This window comes from Camarhynchus parvulus, chromosome 13, assembly GCF_901933205.1.
Source record: "Camarhynchus parvulus chromosome 13, STF_HiC, whole genome shotgun sequence".
Lineage (NCBI taxonomy): Eukaryota > Metazoa > Chordata > Aves > Passeriformes > Thraupidae > Camarhynchus > Camarhynchus parvulus.
Window position 1 is genome coordinate 2,298,931 of NC_044583.1, and position 22,694 is coordinate 2,321,624.

Below are 22,694 nucleotides of genomic sequence, written 5' to 3' on the forward strand. Positions count from 1 at the left end.
TGGGTTTCGTTTGCTTCGATTTTGAGGCCCTAATCTAGGCCTTCACCAAAAAGAAGGTGGTAAAAAAAAAGAGAGAGAGAGAGAACTGCCGAGAAAAATAATGACTGAATGACTAGAATAAGTAACCAACGCCGCCTACCATTCCTGAAGAACACTTATCCCCAAATACACTCGACACTCTTCCAGCGGCGAGGAACAACCTGTAATTTCTCCTTTCATGTTGAAAACGTTCACATCTCAGGGGAAAAAAACAAAGCAAAAAAAACCCAAGCAAACACAGGCCCACTCCATGCCACAAATCCCAAGTGTGAATTCGCTTTTCAAAATCCTGTTATGAGGTATCAGCAGATCTCTTTCTGCAGAGCAAGAATCCGTGTTCTCCATTGACCTGACAATAACTGTTAAGAAAAACCTTTGAAAAATCATGAGTGAATATTATATATCTATTCTATCAATGCTGCCTTTTCTGCAGCAGCATTCCCTCAAAACATGGGACACTGCACGGCAATTTTGGAAACAGGATTAAATCCCGGGTTTGCATCGGACAAATAATATTGGGGGAAAAATCTTGTCAGCCTCACTAGACCTACCATATGTGAAGCAGCCGTCTCCCAAAACATGGCAGAGCAAACAGAAGAGGGTTAGAATAACATATAACTAATTACTCAATCAGCAGATCCAGAGGTATGTCCCCTTTTGGAATAAATACCGAAATAGTATTGACCAACAGATAAAGCCCAGGTCTCGACAAGAGTATCAATCTGGAGAAAACGAGAAAGCCTGTTAAGAAAGGCTCAAGAAGAACAGCAGGCGTTTACGGTTTTACAGACCTGCGGTAGGTCGGGGTTGGCAGGTACCTCTCCCTCGACAGCGCTGCTGTTCATGGTCGGCTTGTCGCAGGAATCGCCGCCCAGAAGCTCCTCCGCCGACAGGATGGGCACCGGCGGCGGCGGCGGCCAAGCGGCCTCGGGCAGGGCGCGGGCCGGCGGCGGCACGCACAGGTTGTAGGAGTAGGGCAAGGTGCCCTCGCAGAAGTCGGCCGGGAAGGCGGCGCCGGGCAGCGAGAAGCGCTGCGCGCCCAGGCAGCGCAGCACGGCGGGCGGGCCGGCCCGGCGCAGCCGCGCCAGCACGGCCAGCGCCACGCTCAGCACCAAGAGCGCCGAGAGCAGCGCCAGCGCCAGCACCAGGTAGAACTGCAGCTCGGCCGCCGCCGCCTCGGCGGCCGCCGGGCGCTCGCTCAGCTCCGGCAGCGCCTCCCGCAAGCTGTCGGCCAGCAGCACGTGCAGCGTGGCCGTGGCCGAGAGCGCCGGCTGCCCGTGGTCCTTCACCAGGGCCACCAGGCGCTGCTTGGCCGCGTCCCGCTCGGCCACGGCGCGCGCCGTGCGCACCTCGCCGCTGTGCAGCCCCACGCGGAACAGCGCCGGCTCCGACGCCTGCACCAGCTCGTAGGACAGCCACGCGTTGCGCCCCGCGTCCGCGTCCACCGCCACCACCTTGGCCACCAGGTAGCCGGCCTCGGCCGAGCGCGGCACCACCTCGAAAGGCGGCGCCGCCCCCTCCCGCAGCCTCTCCCGCGCCCTGCCGCCGCCGCGGCGGGCCAGAGCACCCTGGGCGCGTTGTCGTTGCGGTCCAGCACGAAGACGCGCACCGTGGCCGTGGAGCTGCGCGCCGGCGAGCCGCCGTCCTGCGCCCGCACGGCCACCGTGAACTCGCGGCACTGCTCGTAGTCCAGGAGCGCTGCGCGTACAGCGCGCCGCTCCGCGCCTCCACCGACACCAGCGGCGCCGCGCCCGCCGCGCCCGCGCTGCCGCCCGCCAGCCAGTAGCTCACGCGCCCGTTGGCGCCCGCGTCCGCGTCCCGCGCCTGCACGCGCAGCACCAGCGCGCCCGCCGCGTTGTTCTCCGCCACGTACGCGCTGTACGCCGCCTCCTCGAACACCGGCGCGTTGTCGTTCACGTCCGACACCTCCAGCACCAGCTCCCTGCTGCTCCACAGCGCCGGCCTGCCCCGGTCCCGGGCCACCACCGTCACGCGCTGCTCGGACGCCTGCTCGCGGTCCAGCGCGCCCGATGTCACCACCTTGTACGAGCCGCCCGGCGACGCCACGATGGACAGCGGCGCCTCTCCCGACAGCTCGCACGACACCTGACCGTTCTCTCCCGAGTCTCTGTCCCGCACTTTCAGCAGGGCCACCACTGTTCCCTCTGGCGCGTCCTCGGGCACGGGACTCGACAGTGACAGAATCGAGATCTCAGGTGGGTTGTCATTCTCGTCGGTGATGTCTATATGCACTTCGCAGTGATCAGCGAGCCCGCCGCCGTCCTTCGCCTCCAAGCCGAAGATGTATTTATTCTTCTCTTCGAAATCCAGGGGACCCACCAACCTGACCTCACCGCTATCAATGTCGACAGCGAACAATCTGCGAATTGCATCCGGGACGTTGCCGAAGGAGTAGAAGACTCGCCCATTGGAGCCTGCGTCCGCATCCGTGGCCACCACCTGCAACACCAGCGACCACGCCGGCAGATTCTCCGCTGCTCGTGCCTCGTATAGTCTTTGACTGAACACGGGCTGGTTATCATTTGCATCCGTCACGTTTATGCGAACCTCTACAGTCCCGGACCTCGCGGGACATCCCCGCCATCTACCGCCATCAGCACCAGCTCAAATGAGCTCTGCTTCTCCCTGTCCAATGCTTTCTCCAGCACTAATGCGGGCTGCTTCTTTCCACCCGGGTTTTCATCCAAGATGAGAGAGAAGGAGGGGTTGCTGGCGAGCTGGTAAGTCAGCTGGGAGTTACTTCCTACGTCCGCGTCTCGGGCCATCTCTAGTGGAAAACGAGTCCCGGGAACCGTCAATTCCGTGATTTCCAGTTCCAGAGCAGCCTTGCTGAAGACCGGGGAATTGTCATTAACGTCCTCGATCGCCACCTCGACGCGGAAAATGTTCAGCGGGTTGTGCACCAGCGCCTCGAAGCTGACGGAGCAGGTCGCCGAGTCGCCGCACATCTCCTCCCGGTCCAGCCTCTCGTTCACGTACAGGTTCCCGTTCTCCTCATTCACCGTGAAGTATTGCTTCTCCTCGCTCAGCCGCAGCTTGCGCGCCGGCAGCTGGTCCGCGCTGAGCCCCAGGTCCCGCGCCAGCGGCCCCACGAGCGAGCCTCTGGCCAGCTCCTCGGGGATGGCGTAGCGGAGCCGCTCGGCCGCCGCCCGGCACCACACGCACAGCAGCAGCGCGGCCAGCAGCGCTCGCCCGCCGCCCGGCCCGCGCCTCTGCCGCCGCCTCACCGCCATTCTCTGCCCGCTGCGCTCGCCGCGCTCCTGCCTCCTGCCGCTGCTCTCCCTCCCTTTCAGCCGCTCTCGCCGCCCAAAACAGACACCGCTGAAAGACACCCAGGTCGCCGCGCCGCCTCTCGCCGCCGCTGCTGCTGCTGGCGGTGCCGCTGCCGCTGTGGCCGGCGCCGGGCGAGCGAGCAGCCTGCGGGGGCAGGACGCTGCGGCGGCGGCGGCGGCGGCTCCAGCGCCGCTCGGCGGCGGCCAACAGCGACACCCGGAGGCGCCGCCGCGACACTGCAGCCGCCGCATGGCCGCGCTCAAGGGGGCCGGGCTTTGGGCGGGGCTCAGCGGCTGCACCGGCCCCGGGGGCTCTGCCCGACTGCAAACAGCCAGAGCAGGAGCTCTTGTTTAACGACAAGTAGGAACCCTTATGATTGCAGCAGCAATATCCGTGTAATAAGGATCTAATTATTTGTAGCTCAATAAACACGGAAACAAATATTACACCTTATCAAAGATTTTCTGCACTCTCTGGTTTGAGATGGCACGAAAATCAGAAACCAAATATGTGTTCCCAAAGCACAAATTGGTTCTCTCATGCACAGTCAAAGAATTGAAACCAACATCTGAAAAGAAGATTGCTGAGATGTACAATTCAATTGTTCCAGTGGTCCCCGAGATATTGTTTACCCATCACCTGTGAAAAACCGGCTTGAAACAAAAGGACACTTATCCAGTGATTAACACCTGTAGACTAATATGAAGCAATGGATCTGCTCTCAGATAAATGCCAGTGTACCTACATACCTGACAGAGAATAAGAAAGTGCAAAGCAGTGCAGACTCTGCCCTGTGTCCATCCTCACACTGCCACTCACTCTATCCCGAAAACCTTCTGTGCTTTTTGGTGGAAACTCAAAAATTAGGCCTGCTACAATAGTTCATTTAATATTTCCATTGTTTTGATTTTCCTAACCTCTCAGCAAAAGTCTCAACATCTCCACAATCCGTTTTAGGACTGCAAAATCAGCTCAATGGTTTTCAATGAATTCTGAAGATCCATTACGAACACCAGACCTCCATCTGACCTCATCAGAGAGGGAGATATTTCAGTGCTGTGATTTTCTGGTGCTTTACTACAACACAGCCCTAAAAATTATTTCCGAGAGCAGAGCATGTGGAAACTCACTGAGGCCTCAAGGTGCAAGCTAGGCTAGCTGCAGCAATATTAAATGGCTATGATTTCTTTCTGACTGGACTAAATGACTTTACTAAGCAGCAGAACAACAGAAATCCTTGGCAATTATTAAATCAAAAAGGTAAACTAAAAGCCTCCCACTGCCATACATGGGGCCAATCACTGGCTACTGTGACACATCAGGGCCTGTGCAGTGCAGGAAACCACAGAGAGCAGCACGTAGCTGTGTAGACCTCAGAGACACAAGAAGAATCCCAAGGTAAGTGGAATTGGCCAGCAGCATTTTACAGCTACCCACTTGAGTGAAGCAATTTTTTCATTTTCCTCACACACAACATTCTGTCTTCATTTGGTTCTCAAGGGAAGTTACTATTTCCTGCAAAGCAGCACTCACAAGTGGGAAGGAAACATGAACCATGGCCTTCCAGAAAACAGAGCCTGACTTGAGATCCAAGGTGGAAAATGTAATTACCACTTTCATGAACTCTCTGTCAAGCTATGCACTTCCCGTCTTTTATCACATGCACAGATCCACGAAGATGTGACTGCTCCTAAGGTCATTTTTACATCTCTTAACATATGACAAAATTAGAACACAGATGTACTCCCCTCACATGTCCTCATTCCACATCAGCTGTAATAACATGTCATGAAAAGAAAACCACACAAGCAATGCAGGGATGAATTAGGAGTGCTTTCAGAGAAACTCACCAGGAGGAAATCTCAGGACACTCTGTGGGCAAGGAAATTCATATCCGAGAGCCCCTGGAACGCACTGAAGTCTCAGGTTGGAAGTGAGACCTTGAAATCTTGTTCTGGACTGCCAGTGGGACTTCATTTCATTAAACTCTCAAGAGCTCTCATCAGCTTTTCTACTTTGTGGCCTGCTCATGCCCCACAGATTTGAAGGCCTCAGTCTGAAGGCCTCAGTCTGAAGGCCTCAGTCTGAAGGCCTCAGTCTGAAGGCCTACCTCTCAAGGCCTACCTCTCAAGGCCTACCTTGTGTCAGATTTAACAAGTACACAAGACACATATCTAATATCTAGAGGTAAGGCACTCCAAGTAATTCCTTTGGAGGAAAAGCAAAGAAAAATGCAGAGAACCATAACTATGTGATCTATATAATAGCTAGGGAAAACTGAATATTTATACCAACCATTTAGATATTAGAGCAACTCTTCCACCAGCCCTCTCTCTGTGCAGGCAGAATGCTCAGACATCACCCAACAGGGACCCCCTTTGCAGACAGACACCACTGGAAGAAGTTTTCCACACAACTTCTCTCTTGTTATGGAGAACAGGGATCACAACACAGGTCCACACATATGGACTCTGCTCATCACTGATATTTGAAGAAATGTAAAATGTCTTAACAGTCATAAGCAATATGCAGCTCAGTTAAAAACTCAGATCAAGATCAACTCAAAGATGGCTTCATTCTTCCTAAGAACATGGACACTTTTGAATATATGCCACTTTGGAACCATTCATGTGAAGTTTATGTCCACATCCAAGAGCTACCACTCACAGGGAAGAGCTGTATCAGACACGACAGAGGATGAAATGAGTGACTTTCTGGCACTTCAAATAAAGCACTTCTGGTGCTTCAAATAAAAAGCCCCAAACCCAGACTGCTGGTAAATTAGACTCTCCCATCCCTACAATCCTACCAATTTCAACACCAACAAAACATCAGCAGTAACATCAACACACAAGAGCCTTTCATATCATCTGAAGGTTTGCTCAAAGCTTGGAAAAGCTTAGTACAAACACAGCAAAACGCCACATCATAACTGTAACAAGGACTTATAGCTGGGGAAATGACATTTCCCACAGCATTTCTTAGACACAGAAGCCCTAAAGCATGCACTTCCCTGGGCATTGCTTGCAGACAAACTCATTGGAGAATTGCTACCCTTTTCTGGACACAGGAAAAGGGCTCTTGGTGTAAGTGGCACAGGCCTTGGCACATCCAGATTAGTGGATCACAGAACCCCCCTTTGCTTGCTTAGGGGCCAGTCTCTCCCTGGGAACAATCTCTCCCTGACTGTTCACCATGAGTATGTTACAAGTAAGATCAGTGACTCTAGAGACATTTTCAGATAGAGTTTCAGGCACACACAAGCCCATCTTTACCTGCTCATGACAAACAAGGCAACAGTTTAATTATCCCTTACAGAGAGCACACCATTACAGAACAGTACACTTGTGAATCCACAGCTTGGTCATTTATAATCTGAGCATATTCATTTTATGTAGTCCAGCAATGGACCATGGAAGTTAAAAACACACCTGCTTTCTCTCCAACAGTGCTTCCTCACACACGGCACCTGCAAGAGTCTCCTGAAACTCACAGAGGTACTTCACTGCAAGAAAAGTTGCAGAGATAACTTACCATGGCTAATATTTAACTTCTTAACGTGTGCAAGTGAGAAATTAGATAATTTCTCCCATTAAAAATTTAAGGAAACCAATCTATGAATGTCTTTCCCTGTCGAGTTGTAAAAATAAAAGGCATGTATGGGACAGCCAGGCAACTGTAAGAGATGTGATCAGATACTACCAGATACAAAGGCCCATCTTAAGATCAGTACAAAGAACAAGACAAGAAGATAAAATTTGCAGAAATGTAGGGATCAAGCTCAACTGGATTACAGCTTTTGGAGAAAATACATAATCTAGGTATTAAAAGTGGGGATTGGAATAAATTTCCTTATAACAAAACTCCCATTGTGACATTTCAGGTTACAATATATAACGCTATTAATTAAATATATTTGCTATACATTAAATACATTACAATACAATAAATATATTACAATAACCTGTAAACAAGCCTGTTCTCATTAGAACTTCAGTAATACCAATTAAGCCACACGTATTTGGGAAGAAGAAAATTGCATTACATTATACTACAGATCAACATTCAAAACTTGTCTTATGATATCTTATCTTATCTCTTCAAGTCTTTCACACACAGAACACAATATTTGCATCTCCTGCCTCTAAAATCTTGCATGTTGTGTCACGACCTTGGTACTTTGAAAGCAGTTTCCATCAAAATACCAGATATTCAGAAGGTTTCCCTTCAACATGCACCAGGTTAACCTATAGCCTTCAACCACGTATCTTTACAGCTCTGTACTAAGAGGGAAGAAATATTTGTCTGCCAAATACATATCAGCGAAGAAGCAGGAAGGAGGAGCAACACTACCTGTCCGTCAAGAGATACTGAGGCAGTGAGGATCATATGATACAGAAACAACATTTAAAAAACACTCTCCAGAGAGGAGAAGTCTCCCTTATCATGCATCCCTCAAAACTGGAAAGCCAAGACCTGACCCCACGTCTACCATGGTGTACAAAGAAGCCATGCAATCAGCACGTCCCTAAAAAATACTTTGTCTTCCTTGTCAGCAAACATCACTCTGAAGGACACAGAAAGCACCGGAAAAGAGTAGAGAAGCAATAGAAGAAAGAAAAGAGGAGAAAAATTGGTAGGGGAACTCACCGGGACAGCAGCGGGATCCGCAGGTGGGCCGCTGGCAGGTTCTTCTGTCCCGAGCAGCGGCGCGGGCTCGTCGGGCGGCGGCCGGGCCGGGAGGGTGTCGCAGCAGCTGGCGGCCGAGAAGCGCAGGTGGCTCTTGCGCGAGTCGGCCGTGAGCGACACGTCGTGCGAGTAGGAGTGCAGGAAGGCGCGCACGCCGTCGATGCCCACGAAGTGCGAGACGGGCACGCCGCGCAAGGCGCCGCTGTCGGGCGGCAGCAGGTGCTGGCGGTGGCAGCGGCGCAGGCGCAGCGCCAGCAGCAGCAGCAGGAAGGCCAGGAAGAGGCACGAGACGGCGGCCACGGCCAGCACGAGCCAGCGCGTCAGGCTGGCGGCCGGCTGGCCCGGCGCCGCCGCCTGGTCGTCGGGCGCGCTGGCCAGCTCGGCCAGCAGCTCGGCCACGCTGTCGGCCAGCAGCACGCTCAGCGTGGCCGTGGCCGAGAGCGCCGGCCGCCCGTGGTCCCGCACCAGCACCAGCAGGCTGTGGCGCGCCGCGTCGCGGGCCAGCGGCGAGCGCGCCGTGCGCACCTCGCCGCTGTGCAGCCCGACGCGGAAGAGCCCCGGCTCCGTGGCCTTGGCCAGCTCGTAGGACAGCCAGGCGTTCTGGCCCGCGTCCGCGTCCACCGCCACCACCTTGGCCACCAGCGCGCCGGCCTCCGAGCGCCGCGGCGCCAGCTCCACGCCCGACCAGGCCGCAGCGCCCGAGCCCGCCGCTGCGGCCGGCGGCGGGTACAGCACCTGCGGCGCGTTGTCGTTCTCGTCCACGATCAGCAGCCGCACGGACACGTTGCTGCTCAGCGCCGGCGCGCCGCCGTCCTCGGCCAGCACGCACAGCTGCAGCTCGCGCAGCTGCTCGTAGTCCAAGGAGCGCAGCGCGTACAGCGCGCCCGTCTCCGCCTGCACCGACACGTACGACGACAGCGGCGCGCCCCGCACCCGCCCCTCCGCCAGCCGGTAGCGCACGCGCGCGTTCTGCCCCCAGTCCGCGTCCGTGGCGCGCACCGTCAGCACCAGCGCGCCCGCCGCGTTGTTCTCCGCCAGCCGCGCGCTGTAGCGCTCCTCCAAGAACAGCGGCGCGTTGTCGTTCACGTCCAGCACCCGCAGCGCCAGCACCGCGCTGCTCTGCAGCGCCGGCGACCCGCCGTCGGCCGCCCGCACCGTCACGTTGTACTCCGACACCTGCTCCCGGTCCAGCTCTCTCGCTGTCACCACGCTGTAGTAGCTGCCGTGAGAGCTCTGCAGCCGGAACGGGACGTCCTTGTCGAGCGAGCAGTGCACCTCACCGTTGGCCCCCGAGTCCCGGTCCTGCACGTACAGAAGGGCTACCACAGTTCCCGAGGGGGCATCTTCAGAGATCTCGCTTAGTGCCGACCTCACGGAAATCTCGGGTGCGTTGTCGTTGATGTCTGTCACAGTGATCATAACTTTTGCCGTATCATAAAGAGCTCCACCATCATATGCCTGCAGATCGAGCTCGTAGACATCGCCTTCCTCGAAGTCCAGGCTTCCTCCCAGAGTGATTGCTCCCGTGTCAGAGTCCAGGTGGAATATCTGCGATGACGTCTTTTTTTTTTTAAACGAGTATTTCACTTGCCCATTCAGTCCCTCATCCCCATCGGTGGCAGTGACAGTGACCAGGACAGAGCCCACGGGCACGTCCTCGGGCACACGCACCGTGTACTCCGCCTGGCTGAACACGGGCGCGTTGTCGTTCGCGTCCAGCACCGTCACGCGGATCCGAGCCGTGCCCGTCCGTGCCGGATCGCCGCCGTCGCTCGCCCTCAGCAGCAGCTCGTGAAACGCCGCCTCCTCCCGGTCCAGCGCCTTCGCCAGCACCAGCTCGGGACGCTGATCGCCGCCGGGGCCCGCCTGCACGGCCAGCGAGAAGTGCTCGTCACCGCTCAGCTCGTAGCTCTGCAGGGAATTCCGGCCCGAGTCAGGATCATGAGCGTCTGGCAGGGGAAACCGGGACCCCGGGGCTGTCATCTCGCTCATTCTCAGCTCTGTTTGTGCCTCTTGAAAGCTGGGTGGGTTGTCGTTTATATCCACAATCTCCACTTCTATTCCATAAAACTTCATTTCCCCCTCCACTATCAGCTCACAGCGCAGCACACATTGCTGGACACGCTCGACACAGCTGCTCTCTGTCGATCCTCTCTGTCGTCACTAAATGTCCCGTCTTCCCGTGCAGAGCGAAATACTGCGTCCGACCTTCGGAGACAACGCGGACCCCCGGTCGTTGATTTCCGTCAGCTGCAGCCCCAGGTCCTTGGCCACGTCGCCCACGAAGGAGCCCTTGGGCATCTCCTCGGGCACCGAGTAGCGCAGCTGCCCCCACGCCGCCTCCCACGCTGCCAGCAGCACGGCCCAGAGCAGAGCTCGCTGCCGCCGGCCCCAGCGCCTCCCCGCCGCGCACATCTCCGCCGCGGCTCCGCAAACACAGCGAGCCGCTCCTCACCGCCCACCGCCGATCTGCCTCTCTGTCCTTCTCCGGCTCGCCACTCCCGGCCGGTCTGCCTCCGGCAGTGCCTCCCCTTCGCTGCAGAACCGTTCCGAACCACGGGGACGATCGCAGACCGTCCTCCAGCCGGGCCAAGAATCCGGCGATCTTGCGGGCGAGCGACCGGGCGGGGCTGCCGGTAGCGCTCCGAGCTTCCTCTCGCTCCTCTCGGTCAACAGCGGCGCCCGCAGCCTCCTCCCGGCACTGCAGGCACCGAGCGCTGCCCAGCGCGGCAGTTCCGCCTTTCCCACGGGCACCTCGCGAGGACCGGATATTTGCCACGGAGAAAATTTTCCCGTGCAGCTCTGACCTACTGCACCGCCTTTTCTCCAGCCGACCTCTGCTTTGATCCTTCAGGGGATCACGGTCGGGAGGAATGTAGAGGCATTCCGTGGGGGTGGTGCTTCAACCGCAGGAGGTACTAATAACTTACAAATGACATTATATGTTAATTAAAGCATGTTTTTCCCATTTCAAGCTCTAGATTACCATCATTATCACCCTGTTTGTTCTAAAACCTCTTCAGCAACGGTGTCTGAGATTGAAAACATTAGATACACACTCACACACACGGAAAACCTGAGCTATCAGGCTCATTAACACAAGCGGTATGAGAACAATTGCATGCTTCTTGAAATGAGGGAGATAATTGTTATATGATTATTACAGATAGAAATAAAGATGCAGCCAACAGACTCAAAGAGAAACTTGAAGGGATCAAGATTCAAATGTTCGAATCTCGCTATCCTCGGTTAATTGTTTTGTTTCCTTCCTTTTTACACATATACACCTCATCAAGTAATTCCACAGCTACAAGAAAATAATTTATCAGGAATCAACTTGTAAAGCATTGAAGTGTATTTACAAAATATCACAGGAATAGCTTTTTAATGAGGTTGGTACAACAATTCAAAGAAAAGAATTGTACAACAGTAGGGAAAAAAGCACAGCTGCCCGCTGAAACTCTGATTACCCGGGATTAATGCATAAATGAGTTTCATTCACGTGCCTGAACTGTCATGTGGCTAATCTCCTTGATACTGTCATATATTCCTATCTCAGGTGTCTATCCTTGTAAAGAATTTTAAAATCCCGCTGTTCTCCAAAAACTCGACACCTACATAAATCTCAAAAGTCTTAGGGTAAAGACGAAAGGAAAAACATCTGAAACAAACCTTTCTGCACCTTCACCTCTGTACGAAATAAATAGCATGAAGAGTAAAACAAGGAACTGTCAGCTAGGATGCAAAATGAAGCCAGCCCACTACTGCATTACCCCCAAAAGGAATGGCATTCTTTCAGTCAGGATATAGATCATAAGACTCCACACAGCTTTCCTTTGTGAGTCCAATAGGCAAAAAAAAAAACCAAAAACAAAAACAAACAAAAAAAAAAAACACAAAAACAAAACGAGAAAGGCCCAACCATTAAAAAACGGATTTTGTAAAGCCATGAACCAGTTTGAAATGCACTCTTTGTGAAAAAAGGCAGGAAAGAAAATAGCTACAACATCACTACTCAGTTGTGGTTTTTTTTTTCCTCCCAAATTCACCACGCAAAGGCAGCGGATCTCCTACACAGGAAGAAACAAAGTTCAGTGATGGAAACGCATTATAATTTATAGAGCACGAGTTTTGAAGAAAAAACTTCTTCCATTGAACTTGACTCTGTTACCAAGGAAGAACAAGATGCTACTGCTAACCACCTACCCTCCATGGAAGGGGAATGGCCCTTTCCTTAATTCATGTTCCTAAAGAATTTCCTTAATTCATGGAAACAGGTGTGTGCCCTCCCGCAAATATATAACCCCGGAAAAGAGGGGAACAATGCTCCAGGTTAAAAAGAGAATTATATTCAAAGCATCTCAGCTCAACGGAAGCCGATACCAAAAAATGACCAAAATTTTCCGCGGCTACATGGAGACACAAATGAGGACTTCTCATGGACACCATGCCGAGAAAAAGAGGAGGGAAAGCACGATGATAGGAAAGCCGCAATAACAGAACGAGCGCGCGGCATTACAGACCTGCGGTGCGTCGGGATTGGCAGGCGGCTCTCCCGTCAGGGGGCTGCTATTCGAGCTCGGCTTCTCCAAGGGCTCCCCTCCCAGAAGCTCCTCCGCCGACAGGATGGGCACCGGCGGCGGCGGCGGCGGCCAAGCGGCCTCGGGCAGGGCGCGGGCCGGCGGCGGCACGCACAGGTTGTAGGAGTAGGGCAAGGTGCCCTCGCAGAAGTCGGCCGGGAAGGCGGCGCCGGGCAGCGAGAAGCGCTGCGCGCCCAGGCAGCGCAGCACGGCGGGCGGGCCGGCCCGGCGCAGCCGCGCCAGCACGGCCAGCGCCACGCTCAGCACCAAGAGCGCCGAGAGCAGCGCCAGCGCCAGCACCAGGTAGAACTGCAGCTCGGCCGCCGCCGCCTCGGCGGCCGCCGGGCGCTCGCTCAGCTCCGGCAGCGCCTCCCGCAAGCTGTCGGCCAGCAGCACGTGCAGCGTGGCCGTGGCCGAGAGCGCCGGCTGCCCGTGGTCCTTCACCAGGGCCACCAGGCGCTGCTTGGCCGCGTCCCGCTCGGCCACGGCGCGCGCCGTGCGCACCTCGCCGCTGTGCAGCCCCACGCGGAACAGCGCCGGCTCCGACGCCTGCACCAGCTCGTAGGACAGCCACGCGTTGCGCCCCGCGTCCGCGTCCACCGCCACCACCTTGGCCACCAGGTAGCCGGCCTCGGCCGAGCGCGGCACCACCTCGAAAGGCGGCGCCGCCCCTCCCGCAGCCTCTCCCGCCGCCGCCGTTGCCGCCGCGGCGGGCCAGAGCACCCTGGGCGCGTTGTCGTTGCGGTCCAGCACGAAGACGCGCACCGTGGCCGTGGAGCTGCGCGCCGGCGAGCCGCCGTCCTGCGCCCGCACGGCCACCGTGAACTCGCGGCACTGCTCGTAGTCCGCGGAGCGCTGCGCGTACAGCGCGCCGCTCCGCGCCTCCACCGACACCAGCGGCGCCGCGCCCGCCGCGCCCGCGCTGCCGCCCGCCAGCCAGTAGCTCACGCGCCCGTTGGCGCCCGCGTCCGCGTCCCGCGCCTGCACGCGCAGCACCAGCGCGCCCGCCGCGTTGTTCTCCGCCACGTACGCGCTGTACGCCGCCTCCTCGAACACCGGCGCGTTGTCGTTCACGTCCGACACCTCCAGCACCAGCTCCCTGCTGCTCCACAGCGCCGGCCTGCCCCGGTCCCGGGCCACCACCGTCACGCGCTGCTCGGACGCCTGCTCGCGGTCCAGCGCGCCCGATGTCACCACCTTGTACGAGCCGCCCGACGACGCCACGATCGACAGCGGCGCCTCTCCCGACAGCTCGCAAGACACCTGACCGTTCTCGCCGGAGTCTCTGTCCCGCACTTTCAGGAGGGCTACCACAGTACCGGCCGGCGCGTCCTCGGGCACGGGGCTCGACACGGACGTCAGGGTCACCTCGGGCGCGTTGTCATTCACGTCCAGCACCTCCACCTCCACCTTGCAGTGTGCCACCAAACCACCACCGTCCCTCGCTTCCACAGCCAGGCTGAAGGTGCGTGTATCTTCAAAATCCAGTGCCTCCTGGAGTGTGATCATTCCTCTCTCTCCATCCACCATGAACTTCTGAAGCGCTTTAGCCGGCATTTCTCCGAAGCCGTAGGTGATGCGGGCATTGGTGCCGGCGTCGGCATCAGAGGCAAAGATGTTCAGCACCGTCGATCCCGGAGGTGTGTCCTCGCGCAGGCTGACGCGGTACCGGTCCTGCGCGAACACGGGTGGGTTGTCATTGGCGTCGGTGACGTTAATCCTGAGCTGGGCGGTGCCAGTCCGGGGCGGGTCTCCGCCATCCAGAGCCGTCAGAACCAGGCTTAGGCTGTCTTCTCTCTCGCGGTCAAGCGAGTGGCGCAGTACCAGCTCTGCGAACTTGCTGCCCTCCTGGCTTTCTTTCACTTCCACTGCGAAATACTTATTGGCCTCCAGCTCGTAGCCTTGTAGCGAGTTACTGCCCACGTCCGCATCCTCTGCCGTGCCCAAGTAAAACCGGGCACCGGGAGAAGTCAACTCGTTGATCTCAAGCTGGAAGTTTTCTCTCAAGAAATGCGGCGCATTGTCGTTCATGTCTTGGATATCCACTTCGACATGGAAAATGTTCAGCGGGTTGTGCACCAGCACCTCGAAGCTGACGGAGCAGGTCGCCGACTCGCCGCACATCTCCTCCCGGTCCAGCCTCTCGTTCACGTACAGGTTCCCGTTCTCCTCATTCACCGTGAAGTATTGCTTCTCCTCGCTCAGCCGCAGCTTGCGCGCCGGCAGCTGGTCCGCGCTGAGCCCCAGGTCCCGCGCCAGCGGCCCCACGAGCGAGCCTCTGGCCAGCTCCTCGGGGATGGCGTAGCGGAGCCGCTCGGCCGCCGCCCGGCACCACACGCACAGCAGCAGCGCGGCCAGCAGAGCGACCCGCCCAGCGCCTGCCCAGCCCTGCGCTGCCGATCTGACCTTCATTCCGTGCTTTTCTGAAGGGTATTCCGTGGAAGGGTAAAAATTAGCCTTTCCGGGTAGCTGAACCAGTATTCGAGATAAATAAATAGAAGAAATCCCTGTTGCTGGTCGGAGGACGGGCTGAGTCGAGCGGTTCCTGCTTTTCTCTCTGCTCTGCGCAGTGCGGAGCAGCGCTGCACGGGCGCTGGGGAGGAGCCGACGGCTGAGCAGCTTCTCCGCCTTGGCCAACAGTGACACCCTGAGTCCGCGCCTGAGAACCGCAGAGTTCAAGGAAAAGTACAGCCCGAATGCCCTGCCCTGCATTCTCTTGCATCGGGAAGGATGGAAAAAAAAAAAAAAAAGGGAGGAACCAAACCCGAAAACCTAATCTAACTGAAAACGGGGGGGGGGCCAACGTTGGGGGGGGTTATCTTTTACACACGCGCGTACTGTGGGGGGGGTCCTTTTTTTTTTTTTTTTGGGGGGGGGGGGGGGGGTGCTTGTTTTTTCCCCCCCTGTCTGCTTTCTGTTTTTTTTGGTGGGGTGCTCGGTGTCCCCGCTGCCATCGTGCCGCCTCCGTGAGGGAAAAGGCAAGGTGGATCGAACACTGAAACACTGCTTTTGGTAGTGGGTTTATTTACAATGGCTGAGGTGCCCAGCTAACGCTAAGCTTACCAGCTTTGAACAGTGGTCGTTGATAGACAAGCGAAGTCGGAATCCCAGGCTCTGAGAATACCACAGAGGTCACATCACACCTGATCCCACCTCTTTCGACATTCAAAGCTCAGCATCATCTTATCAGTACCCATATCACCCAATCCCGAATTACTTCTGTGTGTATCCCACAAACCACTCCCTGATATCCTAAACAGGCAGATAGTAGCTGGTCTCAAGCGTTAAAGAACATTTCCTGGGAAATGTCGGAGGCAACTATGGTTTTTTGAACAACCAAGAATAAACAGACTGATTCCTTGCAAAAAGCCGTTTTATTTTACCTGTAAATTAGATTCTCGTCTCTTTTAAAGTAGAGAAAAAATCGCCAAAGCCATAAACAAAAAATAACAACAAAAAATCATGAAGGAAGGCAGTGTATCATCACAGACCCTTATGCAGAAGACAAGGAGAGGTTAGAAAACTCTCCACACTGTCTACTCCATGGAGTTGCTCTGACACTTTCTCCAGTCCTGGGTCTCTGAGGTGCCAATGTCAAGCTATCCTCACTGGACCAGTAATGTCTCGTTAGAAAATATATTTTCCTGCTAATTGTGGTATTCATCAAGTGAAGGATAATTCCTTTCCATCCAACTGAACCTATAAACAACTTCTGGTAAGAAATTAACATTCTGTCAGAACAAGACGTGGATTTGAATTTGTAATGTTTCAGAAGCACGCATGACTGTGAGCATCTCCACGAGATGTTGAGAGATGGATGTGGTTGTTTACATGGGGGCAGGGGAATTCTGTTGAAATATTTAGCAGTCAATTCACTGCCTACTATATGGCGAGAATTGCCTGTAACAACCCAGACACGCATTTTCATGTATCACACACTGAAACACACTCCAAATCCGTGTTTTCAGGATTAACTCCCATTCCAAAATTAGCTTTACTATAAATAGATAGTGATGAATCGTACTTTACATTTAAGTATTTTTTCATCTATATGCTAGTAAATATACTTTATTTCGAAGACTATGCCTGCACAGCAATAGACCATTTGTATCGAATCCGAAGGTTAAGTCACGAAACCCAGCTGTGGGAAAAAAACTCGATCAGAGGAATTCTTCACCAATTAATACGAGTCTCTTCAAATGCCCTTAAGAAGAATTGAATAATTCGTTTGTTGAAGGTGGATATGGAAAAAATCTGGGACTTCAATGTGTCGGCTTTCAAGCTACAAGATCCCCGAATTCAACCAGAATTTGAGAGCTGATACAGGGTATTACACTGAATTGCTTGGAACCGGGTGCTAGCAAGTTATTTAAAAAAATTCAAAGAACGGTCAGTAGAGGACCAAGAGAATTATATTTCCTTATGAAGTTACACATGCAAGAGAACCTTCCAGCCTTGGGGAAAGTTAGGCAAAAAGAGCTCTTGCAAGCGGTAAAGAACATGGCACATAAAACACACAAGGCAGACTCAGCACACATTCATTCAGATGACATTCACGAGTGGGTGACTATCTTAAAACATGGTTTCTAGGACTGTGAATCATCTGTGCCTAGCCTAAAAATCCTAAACACCACGTCCACTAAATACAGTTAAAAAATTAACGTACCTGAGAAGCAACTTGCCAACCACTTTCGGTAACTTGATCTCCTGAAGGGACGAGATCACCCGAAGCCTCATCTGGGGGTCGGACCGGGAGGGTGTCGCAGCAGCTGGCAGCGGAGAAGCGCAGGTGGCTCTTGCGCGAGTCGGCCGTGAGCGACACGTCGTGCGAGTAGGAGTGCAGGAAGGCGCGCACGCCGTCGATGCCCACGAAGTGCGAGACGGGCACGCCGCGCAAGGCGCCGCTGTCGGGCGGCAGCAGGTGCTGGCGGTGGCAGCGGCGCAGGCGCAGCGCCAGCAGCAGCAGCAGGAAGGCCAGGAAGAGGCACGAGACGGCGGCCACGGCCAGCACGAGCCAGCGCGTCAGGCTGGCGGCCGGCTGGCCCGGCGCCGCCGCCTGGTCGTCGGGCGCGCTGGCCAGCTCGGCCAGCAGCTCGGCCACGCTGTCGGCCAGCAGCACGCTCAGCGTGGCCGTGGCCGAGAGCGCCGGCCGCCCGTGGTCCCGCACCAGCACCAGCAGGCTGTGGCGCGCCGCGTCGCGGGCCAGCGGCGAGCGCGCCGTGCGCACCTCGCCGCTGTGCAGCCCGACGCGGAAGAGCCCCGGCTCCGTGGCCTTGGCCAGCTCGTAGGACAGCCAGGCGTTCTGGCCCGCGTCCGCGTCCACCGCCACCACCTTGGCCACCAGCGCGCCGGCCTCCGAGCGCCGCGGCACCAGCTCCACGCCCGACCAGGCCGCAGCGCCCGAGCCCGCCGCGGCGGCGGCGGCGGGTACAGCACCTGCGGCGCGTTGTCGTTCTCGTCCACGATCAGCAGCCGCACGGACACGTTGCTGCTCAGCGCCGGCGCGCCGCCGTCCTCCGCCAGCACGCACAGCTGCAGCTCGCGCAGCTGCTCGTAGTCCAAGGAGCGCAGCGCGTACAGCGCGCCCGTCTCCGCCTGCACCGACACGTACGACGACAGCGGCGCGCCCCGCACCCGCCCCTCCGCCAGCCGGTAGCGCACGCGCGCGTTCTGCCCCCAGTCCGCGTCCGTGGCGCGCACCGTCAGCACCAGCGCGCCCGCCGCGTTGTTCTCCGCCAGCCGCGCGCTGTAGCGCTCCTCCAAGAACACCGGCGCGTTGTCGTTCACGTCCAGCACCCGCAGCGCCAGCACCGCGCTGCTCTGCAGCGCCGGCGACCCGCCGTCGGCCGCCCGCACCGTCACGTTGTACTCCGACACCTGCTCCCGGTCCAGGAGTTCTGCGGTCACCACACGGTAGTAATTATCGAATGATTTCTCTAGGCGGAATGGATGGCTGTCGCTGATGCTGCACTGCACCTCTCCGTTCACTCCGGAATCCCTGTCTTGGACGCTGAAAATTGCTATCACTGTCCCCACCGGTGTATCTTCTGGAACCGGAGTGAACACGGACATGACCACAATTTCGGGAACGTAGTTGTTTACATCCACGACCTTGATGAGTACCTTGCTGTGGGAAGAGAGTCCGCCCGCATCCCGAGCTTGCACAACCAATTCGTAAAACTCGTGCTCTTCGAAATTCAAGTTCTCTGTTACGACAATTTCTCCACTTTCCGGATCCACCTTAAAAGTCTCGTCGAACTTCTCTGGGATCTGAAAGAATGAGTATTTTACCTCGGCATTTGGCCCTTCGTCTCTGTCAGTCGCTGTCACCTGTAACACCCGACTTCCTACAGCCAAGTCTTCTTTCACGGTCACCCTATACACAGATTGAGTAAATTCTGGAGCATTGTCATTTCCATCTAACACAATTATTTCGATTGTTGTCGATCCTGATTTCACTGGACTTCCGTTGTCTGTGGCTGTCAGAATCAAATGATGAGCAGCCTTCTGTTCCCGATCCAAAGATTTCACCAATAATAATTCCGGATATTTCACGCCATCATCTCCAGTTTTCACGTCCAAGGTGAAATAGCTGCTCTCACTACATTCGTAATTCTGCAAAGAGTTCACTCCTATGTCGGGATCATGAGCTCTCTCTAATGGGAAGCGTGCACCTGGTGCAGTATTCTCGCTGATTTCTAAGACATTTCTCCTTTCTGGAAAACTCGGAGGATTATCGTTAATATCAATTATTTCTACTTCCCCTTTGTAAATGTTCATTGGACCCTTTACAAGAATTTCGAAGTTTAGAACACATTTAGCAACAGCTGCGCATATGTCCTCTCTGTCCACCTGCTCCATCATAGATAGGTGGCCGTTCTGCAAGTCTAAAAAAAAGTACCGTGTCCTACCTGTGCCAAAAACATGGGCGTCGCGGTCTTTGAGTGCCGTCAGCTGCAGCCCCAGGTCCTTGGCCACGTCGCCCACGAAAGGAGCCCTTGGGCATCTCCTCGGGCACCGAGTAGCGCAGCTGCCCCCACGCCGCCTCCCACGCCGCCAGCAGCACGGCCCAGAGCAGAGCTCGCTGCCGCCGGCCCCAGCGCCTCCCCGCCGCGCACATCTCGGCCGCGGAACCGCAAACACAGAGAGCAATTCTCCCCGCTGACCGCTGATCTGCAATTCGCTCCGACTCCCGCTTCTGCTCTAATTTCTTCCTCGGTTCACCGGTCCCGGCCGCTGCCGCTGGCCCCTCCGCCTCGCTGCAGCACCTATCCGCACTGCGGGGACGGTCCCAATCCGGCGTCTGCCGAGTCAGAGAGGGAGCAGGCAAGGGATCCTGCCCGCAGCGGGCGGGGCTGCCGGTAGCGCTCCGAGCTTCCTCTCGCTCTTCTCGGTCAACAGCGGCGCCCGCAGCCTCCTCCCGGCACTGCAGGCACCGGGCGCTGCCCAGCGCTGCGCTCCTGCCTTCCCACGGGCAGCTCGCGGGGACTGCACAGCGCCGCGGAGATACCGGGTCCCAGAGGGGACCTCCTGCCTCTGCTCTTCTCCAGCCCATCTCTTCTTTGAGAAGCTGATCAAGACCAGTAAGAAGGCAGAGGCGTCCTAGTGCTGTTTCTACCGCACAGGAAAATGTAATAGCGATACGATATTGATATAAATTTCTCTTAGCAAGCAGGACTATTACGAGTCGAAGTCCATTAGTTCAAAACCACAATTTCCCCCACTAATAGCCCAGCTTTTTCAGCAGTCATGGTTGGACGATCTTTTTATTCCCCTCACCTTATGTGCCAATATATATTAATAATGGAATGTCATTAGCAAGCTCAGATTTCCAAACCTCATGGGCTAGCACAAGCCAGCAGTCGACTTTTCTATGTTCAAGTTCCTCAAGAGCTCTTGACCCTGATCTTCTCTTACAGTGAGAGGGACTTTCCCCTCCCCAGTCCCTGCCTTGAGCTCCATCCACTTGACAGGTGTGGGAAGAGACCTTTGTCAGTGATGACTGAGGCAAAGATATGGCTGAGTACCTCAGCCTTCTCGTGATCTGTTTTTCTCAGATTGTCAGTTGTGTTCATCAGGAGACATACAACAAGATACATACATTTTCAGTTGTGTTCCTCAGGAGACAAAATACATTTTCTTCAGTCTGACTTACCTGTAGAAGTCCTTCTTGCTATTCTTTGCATTCTTTGTAGAGTTCAGCTCCAGCCATGCCTTGGCTGACCTGACCCCATCCCAATACAGCCAGCCAGCATCCCTGTACTCTTCCCTGGACACCTGTCCCTGATCCCACTGCTGCTCATTTCTTTCTTTCTTTCCCCTTTATTTAGACCAGCAATTATTCCCTCAGCCATGCTGGTCTGTCCCCTTCTTTTCCTGTTTTCCTACACATGGGTTCTAGAGGGCACACATTGTATAGAAAGCATCCCTAAAAATCTGCCAGGTCAGTTCTGCTCCCTTGGCCTTCAGGGCACTTTCCCCTGAGGGGCCCCATTGACTAAATCCTTTAAGTGCTGGAAGTGTTCTTTCCTAAAATTCACGGTCCTGGTTTTACTCTTTCCCTGATCCATATCCCTCAGGACTATGAACTTGACCAGTGAATGATCATGGCAGCCCAGGCTGCCTCCAGTCTTGGTATCTCTGATTAGCTCATCTGTGTTGATGACCAACAAGTGCAGAAAAACATTTCTTCTGGTAAGGAGGGCTGGACTAAGGTCTCAATCCTTCCTAAGAGCACCTCTAGTAAGCTTCTTGGGAGAACTCAGCAGTGTGTTCAGGCCTTTCAAGACAGAACACTGCTCCCCCTCTCACAGGGTAAAAGCCATAATAAACCATCTGTTTATGAATGGCCTCAGATACTTGAAGCTTTAAACTGGAATGACTTAAACCCCAGAAGTTTAACCACAGAAGGTGATGGTTTCTAGCGATCTCAGTAAGAGGCACACACCAATTCTCTTTTATAACACACACCAGTGGAAGAGATTTGCACAGGTAATCTTGCATCCCTTTAGATGTGGAGAACATTGAGTAAAAGTAACTTCACAGAGGAATTCAGCCACACACAGAATACCAAGCAGATCCTGGTACCAGGAAAGGAGGCGTGCCCCTGTTCCACTCAGTCAAGACACTACAGGATTTCACACAGTAAACCAGTTTTATTCATAATTTTTTGACTTCCAGTAAAAGAAGTTTGCATGCAGACTTCTTGTTTGCAGGTGGTTTTCTCACCAGTGGGAGGGGGGACCTGCCTGCAGGTTCCTTGGTTAAAATGAAATTAATCTAACCCTCCACCGACATATTTGTGAAGCAGAACACAGCACAGCAGAGGCCTGTGTCTTCCCAGATTAACTGGCTTATGGATCACTTCATCCTTGATGTTCATCAGTCTTCTGGTCATCATCACTGCACCATTTCCTCCCCAGGACTTACCTTTTCATCTGGGCCTTGTGAAAGTAGTTCTGCTGTTGTCCTCTGCATTTCTTGATACCAAAGCTTCTTCTTGGTAGCAGTTTTTATTCTTTTATTGAATTGTCAAATTCCCACCTCCAGGCACTCCCTAAAAATACTTCCCAAGGGCAGTACTTCTTGGTTTTGTGCCATTCTTTCCCAAAATCCCTGCACCTGAAGTGTTACAAAACACCTTGTAATTGCCATCTGTGGATGCAGCTGTCAGGAGTTTTGAGAAGGTCACTCCCCTGAATCACAGATTTACAGAGGCAGAGCACACCTAGGGCCTGTGTGGAGTTAGGGCCCAGTTTCCCCTGACCTGCCTGGGCTCCATCTCAGCCTAAAGGTCAGTTCTCAAAAGAACCAGAGAGCCCTGATAACAATTCCATTGTCCTCCCAATATTCCTGAATGCTTTATCAGCTGCATCTTGAAACTGGAGAGATATGCCCACTCACCCACTAGCTAGGCCAAAGGAAAATACCAAGACTGTCTCCACACAAGGCATTCAGGCGTTCTCTTTATTTCAGTTTTACACTCAGGGGTACTCAAGTTCATAATATTAAACTTTATAACTCCAACAAAACACAGTGTGAGGCTTTCTGAATATTCCGTGCATCACAGACATCATTCAAATAATCAGTTAT

The 22,694-nt window shown here is 54.8% G+C and overlaps 3 protein-coding genes and 1 pseudogene across 3 annotated transcripts; all 4 read right to left on the minus strand.

The window, feature by feature from the left end:
* Window positions 1–739: 739 nt before the first annotated feature.
* On the minus strand, window positions 740–3,440 carry LOC115908525 (protocadherin gamma-B5-like). The gene is given in 4 exon segments (XM_030957175.1): window positions 740–1,549; window positions 1,552–1,731; window positions 1,734–2,631; window positions 2,634–3,440. Coding segments are annotated over 4 exon segments (2,493 nt in total). The 5' UTR covers window positions 3,294–3,440; the 3' UTR covers window positions 740–794.
* A 4,381-nt stretch (window positions 3,441–7,821) lies between these two features.
* Window positions 7,822–10,663, minus strand: LOC115908825 (annotated as a pseudogene).
* A 1,795-nt stretch (window positions 10,664–12,458) lies between these two features.
* On the minus strand, window positions 12,459–15,160 carry LOC115908826 (protocadherin gamma-B5-like). The gene has a single exon (XM_030957689.1). It carries the CDS (start codon window positions 15,012–15,014, stop codon window positions 12,459–12,461), a length of 2,556 nt encoding a protein of 851 aa, XP_030813549.1. The 5' UTR covers window positions 15,015–15,160.
* A 925-nt stretch (window positions 15,161–16,085) lies between these two features.
* Window positions 16,086–19,737, minus strand: LOC115908827 (protocadherin gamma-A6-like). Its single transcript, XM_030957690.1, is given in 4 exon segments — window positions 16,086–16,094; window positions 17,269–18,014; window positions 18,017–19,592; window positions 19,594–19,737. Coding segments are annotated over 4 exon segments (2,460 nt in total). The 5' UTR covers window positions 19,723–19,737.
* Window positions 19,738–22,694: the final 2,957 nt, after the last annotated feature.